General features: G+C 37.5%; 1 protein-coding gene and 2 long non-coding RNA genes across 3 annotated transcripts in view; all 3 read left to right on the top strand.

The window, feature by feature from the left end:
* The window catches only part of cd109 (CD109 molecule), a 26310-nt gene extending 18148 nt beyond the window's left edge, over positions 1–8162 (top strand). The window contains exons 26-33 of the mRNA XM_052585538.1: positions 2384–2555; positions 2753–2943; positions 4378–4536; positions 5068–5133; positions 5721–5857; positions 6538–6694; positions 6832–6934; positions 7022–8162. Coding sequence (XP_052441498.1) covers positions 2384–2555; positions 2753–2943; positions 4378–4536; positions 5068–5133; positions 5721–5857; positions 6538–6694; positions 6832–6934; positions 7022–7218 — 1182 coding nt within the window. The 3' untranslated portion in view covers positions 7219–8162. The remainder of the gene's footprint in view (positions 1–2383; positions 2556–2752; positions 2944–4377; positions 4537–5067; positions 5134–5720; positions 5858–6537; positions 6695–6831; positions 6935–7021) is intronic.
* A 3816-nt stretch (positions 8163–11978) lies between these two features.
* The window catches only part of LOC127983472 (uncharacterized), a 49537-nt gene continuing 45836 nt past the window's right edge, over positions 11979–15679 (top strand). Inside the window, exon 1 of the long non-coding RNA XR_008160450.1 lies at positions 11979–12189. This is a non-coding gene — a long non-coding RNA (uncharacterized LOC127983472). The remainder of the gene's footprint in view (positions 12190–15679) is intronic.
* LOC127983471 (uncharacterized) lies at positions 14345–15541 on the top strand. The gene is made up of 3 exons (XR_008160449.1): positions 14345–14438; positions 14718–14871; positions 15090–15541. It is a non-coding gene; the product is annotated as an uncharacterized LOC127983471 (long non-coding RNA).

Raw genomic sequence — 15679 nt, 5'->3', positions numbered from 1 at the left:
GTGACTTCCCTGAGGCCTGGTCTGAAGGACTGATCACACCCATATATAAGAACGGAGATAAACTGGATCCCAGTAATTACCGTGGTATCTGTGTGGGCAGTAGTCTAGCTAAGCTCTTCTGTAATATAATGAACAGCCGCATAGTGACATTCCTCACAAGACACAACATCCTAAATAAATCACAAATTGGCTTTTTACCAAAACAACGTACATCTGACCACATCTATTCTCTCCACACTCTAATTAACAAAAATCTAAAGAACAAACAAAGAAAAATATTTACATGTTTCATTGATTTTAAAAAAGCTTTCGATTCTATTTGGCATGACGGTTTACTGTACAAATTATTACAAATTGGCATTGGTGGAAAAACATTCGATATCATAGAATCCATGTATAAGAAGAGTAAATGTGCGGTCAAGATTGGGAATCTGAGAACAGAGTTCTTCCAGCAGGGTCGTGGAGTGAGGCAGGGGTGTAGTCTGAGCCCAACACTGTTTAACATCTACATCAATGAGCTGGCAGAAGCTCTGGAGCGCTCCGACAGCATCCCAGGCCTCGCTCTACACCACTCTGAAGTCAAGTGCCTGCTGTATGCAGACGACCTGGTTCTGCTGTCTCCCACAGCCGAGGGTCTCCAGCACAGCCTGGCCCTGCTGGAACAGTACTGTGAGGAGTGGGCACTGACGCTCAACCTGGACAAAACCAGGGTCATGGTGTTTCAGAAGAAGGCCAGGTCTCAGGGAAGCAGATATCAGTTCAGTTATGGAGGAGAAGTCCTGGAGCACAGCAGTAGCTACACTTACCTGGGCATCCAGATCTCAGCATCAGGGGGCTTCAGTCTGGCCGTCAAGGCCCTCAATGACAAGGCACGGAGGGCGTTTTATGCCATTAAAGCACGGTTTGGCCAACTAAAACTACCAATTAGAACATGGATTAAATTATATCACGCAATCATCAAACCAATCCTACTGTACGGGAGTGAAATTTGGGGACCAATATTAAAATTTGAAAACTGGGACAAAAGTTTAATAGAAAGAACACAATTGGAATTTGCCAAAAACATCCTAAGGGTAAACAGAAGCACTTCTAATATCGCCTGCAGGGCTGAACTGGGCTTATACCCCTTACACATAGAAATACAAAAAAGAGCTGTTCAGTTTTATCATCACCTGACTCAATCTGACACTCGATCTGTTCAATATAAAGCCCTCCTCGCCAATGAATCCCCCCCCACAGTGTCTCATCCTCTAAACACACTCGTGCTTCAACTGATGAAGGAAACCCAAACTGAGTCTGACTCCAATCACAACCCCAACATTCAGAAACTAATTGACAAAAATCTGAAGTATAATTATGATGAAAAATTAAAAAATGAATTTGAGCTCCAAACCAAACTCCAGTGTTATTCGGCCCTAAACAGAACCACAAAACTGGCAAACTACTTATCACTCAAGCAATTAAAAGAAAGACAAATCCTTTCCAAATATCGACTCAGTGATCATGATTTGGAAATAGAGATTGGTCGACATAAAAGATCCTGGCTCCCGAGAGAAGAGCGCCTGTGCAAACACTGTGAGCTGAATCAAACAGAGGATGAGAAACACTTCCTTCTGGTCTGTCCCAAATACAGCACTACCAGAGAAACATTCTTCCCACAGTTTGAAGCGTTCAATCCTTCATTCTTGTCTCTAAATGACTCAGAGAAACTACTCTATATACTTGGAGAGAATGAGACGGCAATGACACTAGCTGCTAAATATTTATACACCATACACACCATACGAAAGGGGTAATTGATTGTATTCAACTGTTTTATTTGATATTCTTGATTGTATATAATTACTATTATTAATATTTGAAATATTATCTGTTGTTGTTATTTTTATTGTATTGTATTTTATTGTAATTATATTTTATTCTGTATCTGAATGCTTTGGCAATACTGTAACTCAAATGTCATGCCAATAAAGCAACTTGAACTTGAACTTGAACTTGACAGACAGACTGACACACAAACAGACAGACAGACAGACAGACTGACAGAGAGACAGACAGACAGACAGACAGACAGACAGACAGACTGACACACAAACAGACAGACAGACAGACTGACAGAGAGACAGACAGACAGACAGACAGACAGACAGACAGACTGACACACAAACAGACAGACAGACAGACAGAGAGACAGAGAGACAGACTGACACACAGACAGACAGACAGAGAGACAGACAGACAGACAGACACAGAGACAGACAGACATACTGACACACAGACAGACAGACTGATTAATATATAGGTAGATAGACCGATTGATAGATCGATAGACTGATTGAACGCATGGATTGATAGATTGAAGATCTGTTTGTGTCTGTGGTAGAGTGTATATGAAGACAGCATCTCTTCTGCCGTGAGTTTCCTGACATCTCGACTGGCTCAGGGAATCTCCAGTAACTACAGCCTGTCTGTAGTCACCTACGCTCTGTCACTGGCCAACAGCTCCGCCGCTCCACCTGCCCTCACCGAGCTGTTGAACAGAGCACTAGTTGTTGGTAAATATCCTCTGGATTTACACTCTAAAGACAGCACGCCACAGATCTGAAACACACACAAAGCTGAAAACAACCTGCGATTTTCCTTTAACACAGTGTGGCGAGCAGCTGTAGTGTCGCACCTGGCACAGTAAAATGTGTTAGATGCTAATGTGTTTATAATAGTTGGATGGTGACGCTGTATCTGGGTCTTTCAGATGGAGTGCCAACCTGGAGACCCCCAGCCAATGTCCTGTATAATTCCTGGCAGCCAAGTTCATCAGATATTGAGATGTCGGCCTACGTACTGCTCGCCATGCACAGACTCAAACTAATGGATGAAGGATTCATTCTGGTGAAGTGGCTCAGTAAGCAAAGAAACCATCTTGGGGGATACGGATCCACTCAGGTACATATAAAACAGATGTTCAACTCACGAGAGAAACAATAGAAACTGTTTCAATGGGACAAAATGGCTGACTTTTAGACGTTTTAAAAAGGCTAAATTAAAAATACTCTGGCTGAATAGTTGTTTTTATCATGGTTTCAGCAAAAATATTAAGTACCTTTTCAACATTGTTAATTATCAGAAACATTTCTTGCGCAGCAAATCAGCATATTAGAATGATTTCTGAAGATCATGTGACACTGAAGACTGGAGTAATGATGTAATGATAAAATTCTGCACTACATTACAGGAATACATTACATTTTACAATATATTCTAATAAAAAATGAATATTTTAAAATAATAATATTTCACATTTATATTGTATATTTGATCAAATAAATGCAGCTATGATAAGAATATTAGATAATTTTTAAGAGGATATTCCAGTTTTAATTGAAGTTAGTTGCAGTTTAGATTGAAAAAAAAAAAAAACATCCAGTCACTTATAATGGAAGTAAATCGAGCCAGGAGCACATTTCCGCAAATGTTTATAGCTGTTTTAAATTTGTCATTACAAAGAAGTTGTAAAATTGGTAATTATTCCACAAAAAGTCTAGTCTAGACTCTAAAATCATATTAAAACTCATATTGCTTAAATCTTGTGATTTTACTATTAATACAATATTGTATCATATACGGATTGACTCCGTTTATTTCCCATTGTAAGTGCCTCATTTTTTTTTTAGCAGATAAATATTTTGTGATCAGAATTACACCACCGGGGAACATTCCTTTCAGAAAGTCAGCAGGGTTTAACATCTTCTGAAGTATTGACTGGTGTCTCAGTGTCAATGATTACAAGCATCTATGATCTATTCCATTCATTCAATGAGTTGAATTTGTTGGCAAGCGAATGTTTTAATTGAAAACCGAGCTGTGCAAAAGGCCATCGAAATGAGATAAGAAAATGTATTTTTAATTTTAAAAAGGCCCTTGGGATATTACATTTGGCTCGGGACCGAAGGCCTGCGATTTGTCACGAACACTAACCTCAATGAGGACTAGCAGTTTCCAGGCCGTGAGCTCTGATAAAGCACTGCGCTCATGTTAAAGCCCCTCGCTTTGACAAAACAACTCGAGTCCAACAGGAGAACATCTGACTGCGCTCGAGAGAGTCCTGGCAGTCTTTGGTCGAGTGGGGAAAGATTAAAGGCTCTGTGTCTCTGCTCTGCACATGTGCGGTGTTATTTACCAGGCGGCAGGTGATTGAATTGAGAGTGGAGGCTATCTGTGACACAGATGCACGGGCACCTGTTATTGACACAGAGAGATGATCACATCTGCCAAAACTCTGTTCTTGTTGAATGCACTTTTTGTTGTTTTGATCAGTTTTAATGTCTGTGCTCTGTCTATTAAAATGTCTGTGCTCTGTCTATATGTCTTTGTTGTCAGGATACAGTGATGGCTCTGCATGCACTGTCAATCTATGCCACCTTCAGCAGCCCAGAGTCCATAGATCTCAGCATCACTGTGAAAGGGGCCTTCGGCGCTGTCACCGTATTCAACATAGACAGATACAATTACCTGCTCCAGCAGAGCCAAGACCTGCCCGTATGTATATAATACACTGCTCTAGAAGCATACTACTGTTTAACAGACTGAGGTCAGTAAGATTCCCATTCCCAGTGGCACAACACTGATAAAATAAATGTTTCTTGACCTGCATATCAGCACATTAGAATGATTTCTGAAGGATCATGTGACACGTAAGACTGGAGTATGATGAAATGATGAAAATTCAGCTTTGACCACAGGAACAAATTTGATTTTAAGATATATTCAAACAGAAAACGGTTATTTTAAATTTTAGTAATATTTCACAATTTTACTGTGATTTTAATCAAATAAATACAGCCTTGGTGAGACTTTCAAAAACATTAAAAAAATCTTACTAACCCCAAAACTTTGAGCAGTACTGGTTAATTCCTAACAAAGAGTGTGTTATTATTAAACTTCAGTGTGTGTGCGGTTTCCTTTTAAAGTAACACATTGACCTAAAAGTTCACATAACAAGCAGACTGTTTGTGACACTGTAGTTATCGTAGTAAGTGATGCATGCTAATGTTGCGTTTTCCTCGACAGATTAAAGCAGAAGAAGGGGTTGATATTGAGGTGATGGCACAGGGTAAAGGCTTTGCTCTGTTTCAGGTATGTCTAAACATCTCCAAGTTAAGAATTTGTGCTTAAATGCATTGTTTATCAATGCTACAAAAAATACTGAAGCTCCTGTTTGCTTGTTGAATGACTAGTTGACATAGCAGCATATTTTAGCAGGATCATCTCCATTGCAAAATAGCGCGGTATTAGCAGTGAAAGCAGGTTATGAAGGTTCAACAGCTGCGAATAATAACCGAAGCCCTCGTAAAGATAAAAAGAGACGTAATGGCAGAAATATTCTGTTGTCGGATCCCCTCTTTCTCAGTGCGATGTGTAATTATACCTTTGATTGCTCACCATGGAGCACGTAAACCGGGCCAGACGCTGTTTTCCTCATCAGTGAGACCCCAGCAACATCTTGAGCTGCTTTGAAAGACCTCACCGAAGAAACTGCGTCCAGAACTCTGTTCTGCAGAAGATTCACAAAGCAGAAATGACCTCATTTCGAGTTGTGTTTGCTAATTTGTTCTTCAGACATGAATGATTCCTCAGTCATCTGGCTTGTACTGTTGCTTTATGAAATCTCATCAAATGGGGGAATTATTGAAGTACTGTTTATTTTCTCTTAACTGTTTCAGCTTAATGTGTTCTATAACGTGATGAACCTGAGAACGTCACTCAGACGGCGTGACATACACACAGATGAGGCCTTTTATTTGTATGTAGATGTAATGGACAATGAGGCGTTCCATGTAAACCTTCACATATGTTTCAGGTGAGCGGCCGAGTCGAAAACACAACATTGTTTACTTACTGCCAAAACGATTTCATCAGCACCATAAAAGGCCATTAAAATGTTAAAAAGACTGCACTATTGAGGTCCTGATTATTTAACATGGTTATTTAACTCATTGACTACATCACACATTTATATGCATATATGCAACTTATATATTGTATTATATAATTTAAATATTATATAAATAAATATATGATAATATAATATAAATTAGATAAATATAAGATCAACAATATTTGCTTATCTTATTTTCAAAGCCAAAATTGTAATTGAAAATAATTAAAAAACGTACAAATATATTTGAATTATCAAAAAAAAAAAAAAAAAAAAGTGTTTAGCAAGTACACATTGAAAAAAAAATCACAAAATTCATTTATTGTCATTTTGCAGATTCCACTTGGGTTGATGTTTTGTTTCTTTCTTTTCTTCTCATCATGGATGTCAAAAAAGTAAAATCAGTGTTGGTTATCAAGGAAACTTAAATATATAAAAATAATAAGATATTCTATATCATCAATACTGCATTAGGATATCCCATGCAAATAATAAATTTCAATCATTTTTAATTGTCCAAATAGTTTTTACAGTCACTGTAGATATTCTAAGCAACCATTTTTGAGTGTTTTTGAGTTTTGGCTGTTTTTTTTTTTTTTAAGGCTGAGGGAGGACCAGGGCCTGAAACAGACGGGGATGGCCATACTGGACGTGGGTTTACTCACGGGGTTCAGTTTGGCCCAAAACGGTGTCCAGCTAAATGATGTAGTCAGAAGAGTAGAGTCACCTTCAGGACGAGTTACACTTTATTTAGACACGGTGAGTTCCTCTTATATATTCATGACTACAGTATAAGTGTGCTAAGTCTAACTTTGTGCTGATGATGGTTTATTTGGCTCATTATGCATCCATGGCTGACTGTATGTCCAACCTCATCATCTTTCCTCTCATAACAGGTGACCACAATGGAAACGTGCGTTGAAATATCCACCATCCTGGAATTTAAGGTGGTCAATGTCCAAGATGCTGTGGTCAATATCTATGATTACTATGAGCCCAGTAAGACTCTTAAACAATAGCTCCAGATTCTCTAAAGCATTCCCATGTTCAGTATGTGTTTCAAGCTCCTTTCATTCCCTTCTGCAGGACGGAGGACAGTGCGGTCCTACACATCTGAGACCAGACGGGACATGTCTGTATGTTCTCTGTGTGGGCCAGATTGTTCCCAGTGTGGGGCTCGAGACATCTGGACAACTGACGGGACGCCGTCCGTTCATCGACATCCACTTCTGGCTCTAAGTTTGACCACAGCACTCATCGTCCTCCTGTCAATCTGCAACTAGTGTTCTCCCTAAATCAAAACCATTTTAATCAGTAACACGATAACACAAGCAAAATTTATGCATTGTTTAAAAAAAGTTGCATTTAGTTCAGTGCAACAAGGAATGATTTCACAAACAGTTTAGACAGAATTTCAGTTTATAAAATGCATGAATTAAAAATAAATTATTAAATCAAATTAACCATTTAATTATCAATTAATTTTTTTTTATAATAATTGAAATAGTAAATCAGGGTCAGGCTCAAAACTGATAAATTAACTTTTTGAATGTAAGCACTGTGGTTTTTGCAATCTCTGTCATTATTATAATAATCCACTGCATAGAGCTGCGATACATACCTCAACAACAAATTTTACAGTAGTGAATATGTTTGTCTTTTTTGATCTTGTAAGTTGCAATCTCTTTGATAAGTTTCAGTTGTATACAAAGTGACCTACATTGGATTTTGAGCCACATTGACCAATGAAAGTGGGTCAAATTCAACAAGAAAAGTCTAAGAACAGAATCTAAAGAATATATTTAATATGTCTTCAGTTACAGACATGCAAACATGAAAAATAATGTTTTTGGCACTCAAGACAAGTATCTTCTTATGCGAGTGTTTTGATAGAGGGAAACAAGATAGATTTCTAGTTTCAACATTATTTGTTCTTCAGACATTCAGCTATTCGCAAAGGGTCCCACTTTTGTTTTTTGACTGCTGAAAATGTGTGAAAGGGCTCTAAATCTCTGGTGAAATTTCCATATACAAAAAAAGTGTAGAAGTAAATCAGTTTAAGTTTGTCTTTATGTAGAAAAATATCAAAACAAAACAAAAGAATTATTAAAAAAATGTGGTTGATTTGACACTGAATGACCCATCTCCAGTCACTCCACTGACCTGAATACAGATATATTGCAAATGTTTAAGTGTGAAGCCATGCATTTTTCATGCATGATTACACCATGATACAATAAACACACTGATTAGTGATTGATTTTTATGTTTTCAGTTAGCTTGTGGTTAGCATGCTATTGTATGACCTAACAAACCCATCAATAGGCTACAACACTATAGACTTAATATTTACACTTTACAAAATCAGTTTACACCTGATATGACATCATATCTTTGTTAAAATCTCAGCGAGTAAGATAATGTGCTGGTTTAACTGGTTTAAGATGACCATCAAACAAGACCCTTATAAAAACATCAAAAAGAGCAGCTTGATAAATTTGGGAGACTAGACTTGCATGTGTAAGCTGTTTTCCCCCAGCGGGGATAGAATTACCACAATATTTATTCATAGGAATGACAATTTATCTAACTGATTCTGGGCTTATAAAACAGCTCCTGTGAAATAAATAGCAGACACAACGAGTGGTTCAATTAACCAGCAGGAAACGCTTTTACTGCAAGCTTTGACGTTACATCCAGCTTGCTTTCATTCAGTGACGAATGGTTTGGCCCAAGTCTTAGTCGAGTTGAAAACGAGACAAATGTGCCCCATATTCAGAGCCAATCAAACCCAAAACCACAGACTTAGAAGATCTTAATGACGAGAGCAGAGGTGATTGTAGTCGCCCTGTTTACAACAAAGTATGCTAATGTGCACAAGATGTGTTTGTGTTCATTAGCAGAGATCCGTGTGTCCTTTTACTGAGTGCAGGAGGTCGGATCTCTTCCATGTTCATGTGATTGAGCCACACGAAACGTTTTCTCTGCCACTTCATTAGTGCGGCCCACATGTACTGCTTTATCTAACAGGAAACACATCATATAACACGGCTCCATCCTGACCCGCAGGCCTGACCCAGATCCTCCAGCTTCATGTTGGCAGTGTGGTTTATGCATCTTTGTAAACAATAGATTTCTGATCCAGTGTACTGTAAACACAAAAGAGGAACTCCTCCGTGTCTTGTTTAGCTGTTTAAGCCCCATCTGTCCAGCAATGGATTTATGTTTTTAAAAACGTGCATGTCAGAATTGCTATCAGTTGGTTTGATAGCAGGCATAGGATGTCAATATAAGTTGGACATGATGTTGGACAGATGTTGCATTTTGGTTGATAAGGAAAATCGGGCTGAAGGATTATTTGATGCCAAATTGATTATGACCTAATGTTGTATTTTGGTTACCTAAACTCAACAAATATCAACCTCAGCTGACGTCAGTATTGGACATCAAAATTAACATTGACAGTAGACATTGCATTGACATTGAACTTTGAATTATGTGAGCATTTATCTACTGACAAATAGACACTGTTATACAATAATGATATAGTATTACGAACATATGAATAAATAATTGCATGAATTAAATTAGCTAAAACAGATGCTATTAAAATAATTTTAAATAATATATCATCATTTTTATTTGTATAATTAAAAATCTTAATGGTCCTAAAATGGGGATTATTTAGGAGTATATTTTTGGCATTAAAAAAAGCAAAGTGCACAATTTGCAAAAAAACTGCAAAAATAAGGCAAATTGTTTGCCTAAACATGCATATTAAGATTTTTTTTATGTAACAAAATAAATGTAAAAAATAAATACATAAATGCAGAAATTCACTTCAGATGCTATTAAATATTTAATTTATTAATTAGTTATTTTATTTGTGAAACAAAATCTAAACTTTTGTATACACATTACTCTAGTTCAGTAATGCAAATCTTTTGTGATTTGTTAAATATATTAACAAGTTAAATTCACTGAAATGTGCTATTTAAAAAAATATTTAAATGATATGTCATAATTTTTAATTTTATGCTGTTTGTGACTTACACACCTTAGGACAGTCGGTACTGAATGATTTGGGAATGCGTGTGTCCTTATGGTTTCATCAGTTACTGTCATGATGTCATTTTCTGGAGCTACAGAGTGATTAGTCACATGACATTTACAATTTAGGTGATTGGCTCAAATAAATGTCAGAGGTAAACGAGTAAAGATGTCTGATTAAGTACTCCCAGTGCTAGCCAAGTAAGTGCCATTAAGACGAATGGGAACGCTAACTAATAGCTCTCTAGGTATCATAGACTTTGTTAGTTCACATTAATTCACAAATTGTTGATTTAATATCAATATCAATTCATCATATATTCAACTCAGGGAATATGTCTCAGGGTCAAAATCAATGTTGTCAGCCGTGTTCCTCCTGAGATGAACATGCCAAAGATAAATGGTCTAGCGATCTTTACGTAGTAACTTAATACTTAACTTAATACTAAAGCAAATAGCAACAGATAAACATTACATCCCACACTGTAATGCTATTATTCTGCTGACCTATCGTCTGTTTTTATATTTCACAATACCAAACCCACATGCGTCAAAATACGTCCCTTTTAATGCATTTTTGCCAAAAGCATTAAAAACCAAAAGTTATTAACGGGGTCATATGATGTTGCTTAAAGGAACATTATTTTGTATATTTGGTGTAATAGTGTGTTTATGCGGTTTAAGGTTAAAAAAAACACATGATTTTCTTCATACTGTACATTATTGTTTCTTCTCCATGCCCTTCCTTTCTGGAACGTGAAGATTTTTACAAAGCTCATCAGTTTGAAAAGCAAGGTGTGCTCTGATTGGCCAGCTATCCCCGTGCCTCGTGATTGGCCGAATGCTTCAAGCAGGTCATGAAAATGTTACGCCCCTCACCATACTGTGATGCCTTGTCTGGGCACAACAAGACACAAACAATAAAACTCATTACAAACGAGCACTTTGTTGCATCCAGTGGGGACGTAATTAGGGATTAAAATGACTTTTATTGTGTTTTTATGCGTTGCATTGCGCTGCGTAAACATAAAACATGTCTGCATTTTTTATCAAAGAAACAAGTGCTACTCTACACTGCTCAAAACTCACGTTTGAATCATCAGTAGCAAATTCTTTAAATATGAAATATGTACTTACAGACTGTGAGTCAGAACAGCACTGTAGTCTTCTCTCCTATAGCAGCAGGAAATAGTTCTCCATAAAATCTGAATATTTGGGTTGGACTGTTCTGGAACAGTGTTGAAATACAACTTAACCTCTAATTTTCTAGTTGTGTCCTCTTCTGGAAAACCAAACAAAGTATTTTCCCTTTCACAGTGAAACAGCGTCTCCACGACATGACGCCAGCAGCAACAGCGAGAATCAAAGTTACGCCTCCTTTTTTTGCATGAACATTTGGACAGTGTTATGCATATCTTCCCACATCGTGATGTAGACATGTGGGGGCGTGTTTAAACAAGGCGTTTTAGGAGGGGGTGGACAAGTCTTAACTTTTATAAACAATACCTCTTTGGATTTGAGACTTTAGTCTTTGCAACTTTAGGGATCGTATCACATACAGTGAATAGATAGAAATAGAAAACTTGAAATCGCATCATATGACCCCTTTAAAAGGTTAAAACAAAAATTATAATATTTTCTAAAAAGTATTAATTAAAAGTATGAATGATCTATCTATCTATCTATCTATCTATCTATCTATCTATCTATCTATCTATCTATCTATCTATCTATCTATCTATCTATCATTTTGTCTTATAATGAATGATTGAGGAAGTACTATTAAGGATTTCCCCTCATTTTCCAAAAGTGACTTCATCACTGTTACTCCCCATTCCGTTTGTAGGAATAAATGTCAAATGATTTCACATTACATCAAGTTTATTTAGCGCATTGTTACTCTAAACTGACAGAGGTTTGATGTGGATATTGTATCCAGAGGCTCGGAAGTATTAACCCACAGAGGCAGAGCGTGGGGGCGATGAAAGAGCAGCGGACAACACTTCCTCCCCTGCGGCACACAGGAAATGATTCAACGGCCTGCACATCCACTTAATTCAGACATTATGGACGCTTACACAGGCTCAGCCTGGCCATAGAGTTAAAGTAACTGGATTTAGGCTCCCACTAGGTGGCAGGCATGGCTAATCAATGTGCGTCTTGCCTTGAAGAAGCCTCATAAAGCATGTGCGGTTAGGAGAATGGTGAGTGTTTTCTATCTTTTGACTTTTCTCGAGGCATAAACTGATTTGTAATCACTCCCAAAGTGCGTATAAAGCTGTTAGCATTACAATGGCTAGAAACCACATTGAGAGTTGGTTGGAGAGAGTAGTACACTGCATATGAGAACATGCATGAGTTAAAAACAGGATTCTGTCGCTCCAGAATCAAAGCTTGAGGCGCGTTCACGTGAAGAACGGATGTCTTTATTACCGATCACGCACGGAAACGTTTGGTCGTCTGGTGCAAAATTCACTTTACTTGTTGTTTGAACATAAATGTGTGTTTGAAGTGTTTGGAAATCCATCCTAAAATGATAAAAATCCACCCAGGTTTAAAAAAATAAAAAATAAAGCAGTAACCCCCAAGAAGCCATGGTTTACAGTGAATTTATAACAGATAAGGGGCATTGTTAGGTACGACGCGAACTGTAGTGCCTAAACCCCTTACACTGTAATGAATTGCTGTAAAAATTACAGCATTATTTTACAGCCGCGGACTGTTTTTTAATAATACAGCATATTGCTGTAAACTGCAATGCATTCTGGGGTCACGTTTAGGTCTGACTCAAATTTACAGAATTTTGCTGTAAATTTCAAATCTTCAGAGCCGCATAGTCAACGGTCGAGGAGATTAACGTTAAAGACAAGAGGAGTGATTCACAACTGTGGTAAGTGACTTCAGTTTTTTATATTTCTTGTTTGGTAGTTTATAGTATATGAATGCATCTACATTCGCGGATTATATTGGTAACCCCAGATTCAAGCATCATCCGTCCGCGGGGCGCGAGGCAGAATTGCGCGGGGTTTCAGTAGCGCGGTCGCGGTAGGATTTCACACATCCCCCGGCGCTATAGCAGCCATGGACAGAAAATCTCTGGAATCCTTCGTTATGAATTACATGTTTCAGTGCTAATAGTTTATATTCACTGTAACTTAGTGTTTATCAGCACACTTCGTCGTGATTATTTTATGATGTAAAACAACTTTGCACATGCAGTCATCTGTTAACACGGGCGCCGAAATAAAACGCGTTTCTAAAGCCTCGCGGTCAGTCAGGGTCGCTCACGGAGGATGTGTGTGTCATATAAATTCTCAGTGGTGCTTTTCTAAGAGGTTAACGTAACCAGTGAGATGTAGATTTTTTTTGAGCATTTGCTAACTTCAGGTAACGTTAATGTGAAAACTTTAACAAATCTGTTTGATATAAAGTCTGCTTTGTATAGTTAGCCTAATTTATTACCTTAGGGCGACCAAATACGTTTTCCTTGAAATTATTAAATATGCTATTTATATATATGTGTCTATATTTATGTCGGCCGGCAAATCTTGTGTGTATTTTGGCACAGGGTGCACAAATGCTCCTTATCAGTGCGGTGACACTTGAACAAATGAACTGATCATGCGCGACACTGACCAATAAACAAACGAGTTGTTTTATTGCGTCTATGACTTGAATCTTATCATCAGTTGTAGTGATGGGAAGTTCGGATCATTTTACCGAATCGGACTTTTGAGTCTCGTTCAGCAAAATGAACGAATCTTTTTTCGAGTCATTTCAAATGAACGAACAACCAGAAGGTTCAGGAAGAAAAAAACAAAGTGCTTGCAGTCTGTTTCACATTAGGAGGCATTTTGCTGCATAATCGATCCACCACAAACCATATGCAACTATGGAAGCTCAACTTCCATTAAATGGACTGAAAACGCTCAAGTAACGTTATAGGTCTCAAAACGCTTGCTCTGCGCCAGTGGATACACACCATAGACAGTAAAAGAAATATGTGCATGCCAAAGACTGTCTGGGCATGCACTTCCGCGTTTCAGAGATCCGCCTTTTACTTTCCGTCATCATTACATTAATTAACGTTTAGAAAATTTATTTTTGACATTTGTGAATCAGTTCAGAATCGTCTGCTTATGCATTGCGATACATTTAAGAATCACATTTTTATCCCACCCCTACTAAATATAGTATGTAATGTAAATGTAAAAATCTGAAATACAAAAAAAAAAAAAAAAATGGTATAGGTATTAATTACTATTGTGATATTGATTGTTTTAGGAGACACTTTGACAAGTGGGCACTGGATGCTGAGTATTGAAGGCGAGGTGGTGTGTGAGGGCACTCAGCCCAGTTTTCTGTCCGGCCTTGCCACTCTGTTTGCTGCTTATTACTAGTTTAATCTTGAGTATCAGGAGGAAGCAGTGTGTACCTTGGAGTTCATTCAAAGGTAATGGTTGAATTCTAACAACTTCAGAACCAGCATTTTATAGATAAGTTATATCAGAACATTCCTTTTAATAATGTTATGTTATCAGTGTTATTTCTGTTGATGCCTTTAAAACAATGTGTCTTAACTCGAGAAGAGAATATATTTGTCTCCCTATTTAACACCAGCAAGCTATTGAGTTAAATATGTTTTTTTTTTATTATTAGTGGACATCTCCAACTTTCTTGGAGGTCCTAAAACCGCTCTTAATTACATATTGTCTGTTTCATGACCCTTTAGGTGCTTTGTGGGCATAAATCCAGAGAGAGGACCCAAAGCCAAGGGAAAAGTGCCATCGAAATAAAAACAGGACAAGTGATACAGAAGAAAATGTGTGGCAGTCAACCCACATGTTGCCACTCTTCTGTGCAAATTCCAATGGAATTTCTGAAATGTAAGGATACACACACACCAAGATTGCGTCTTCCTTTTATTGTTCTCTATCTGCCTTTGACTGTACCTCTCATCCCTCTGTCTCTCTCTGACTGTACCTCTCATCCCTGTATCTGTCTCTGACTGTATCTGTCCTCCCCCTATTTGTTTCTGAAAGTCTTATTATGTTTTGTAATATATCTAATGTATTGTCCTCTTTACTCTTTTCAATATTTCTAGTCACACTTTGAATCCTGGGATGGAACTTCATCTGGAGCATAATTGTTATTTGGTTGATTTTTATCTGTTTGATGGAAAGTTTGTATGACTTCTGCAAGTGCGCGGCTCCTTCCGGTCAGTCATGCATCACTTTTTTTTGTATGACTTGTTTGGCAATATTGGTCTATTCCTTAATGATGATAGCTATCTGAAAATGTCTTTGTGGTTTTTAAAGGATTAGTTCACCCAAAAATGAAAATTAAGTCAATAATTACTTATGTCGTTTCACACCCGTAAGATCTTCGTTCATCCTCACAACACATAATAAGATGTGGCTCAGTGAAGCGTGCATTTCTAGCAAGATCATTTCTTTTTTTCAATGCCCAGAAAGCCTCTAAAACATTTAAAACAATTCATGTGACTACAGTTGTTCAACCTAAATATTATAAAGCGACGAGAATACTTTTTTTGCCAACCCCTTTATTCAACTATATCTAGTGATGGGCAATCTCAAAACACTGCTTCATGAAGCTTAGAAGCTTTACGAATCTTTTGTTTCAAATCATTTGCTCAGAACGTGTATCAAACTGCAAAAGTCACACGAACCATTG

Source organism: Carassius gibelio, chromosome B20 (genome assembly GCF_023724105.1).
Source record: "Carassius gibelio isolate Cgi1373 ecotype wild population from Czech Republic chromosome B20, carGib1.2-hapl.c, whole genome shotgun sequence".
Lineage (NCBI taxonomy): Eukaryota > Metazoa > Chordata > Actinopteri > Cypriniformes > Cyprinidae > Carassius > Carassius gibelio.
This window is presented reverse-complemented; position numbering and strand designations above follow the sequence as displayed.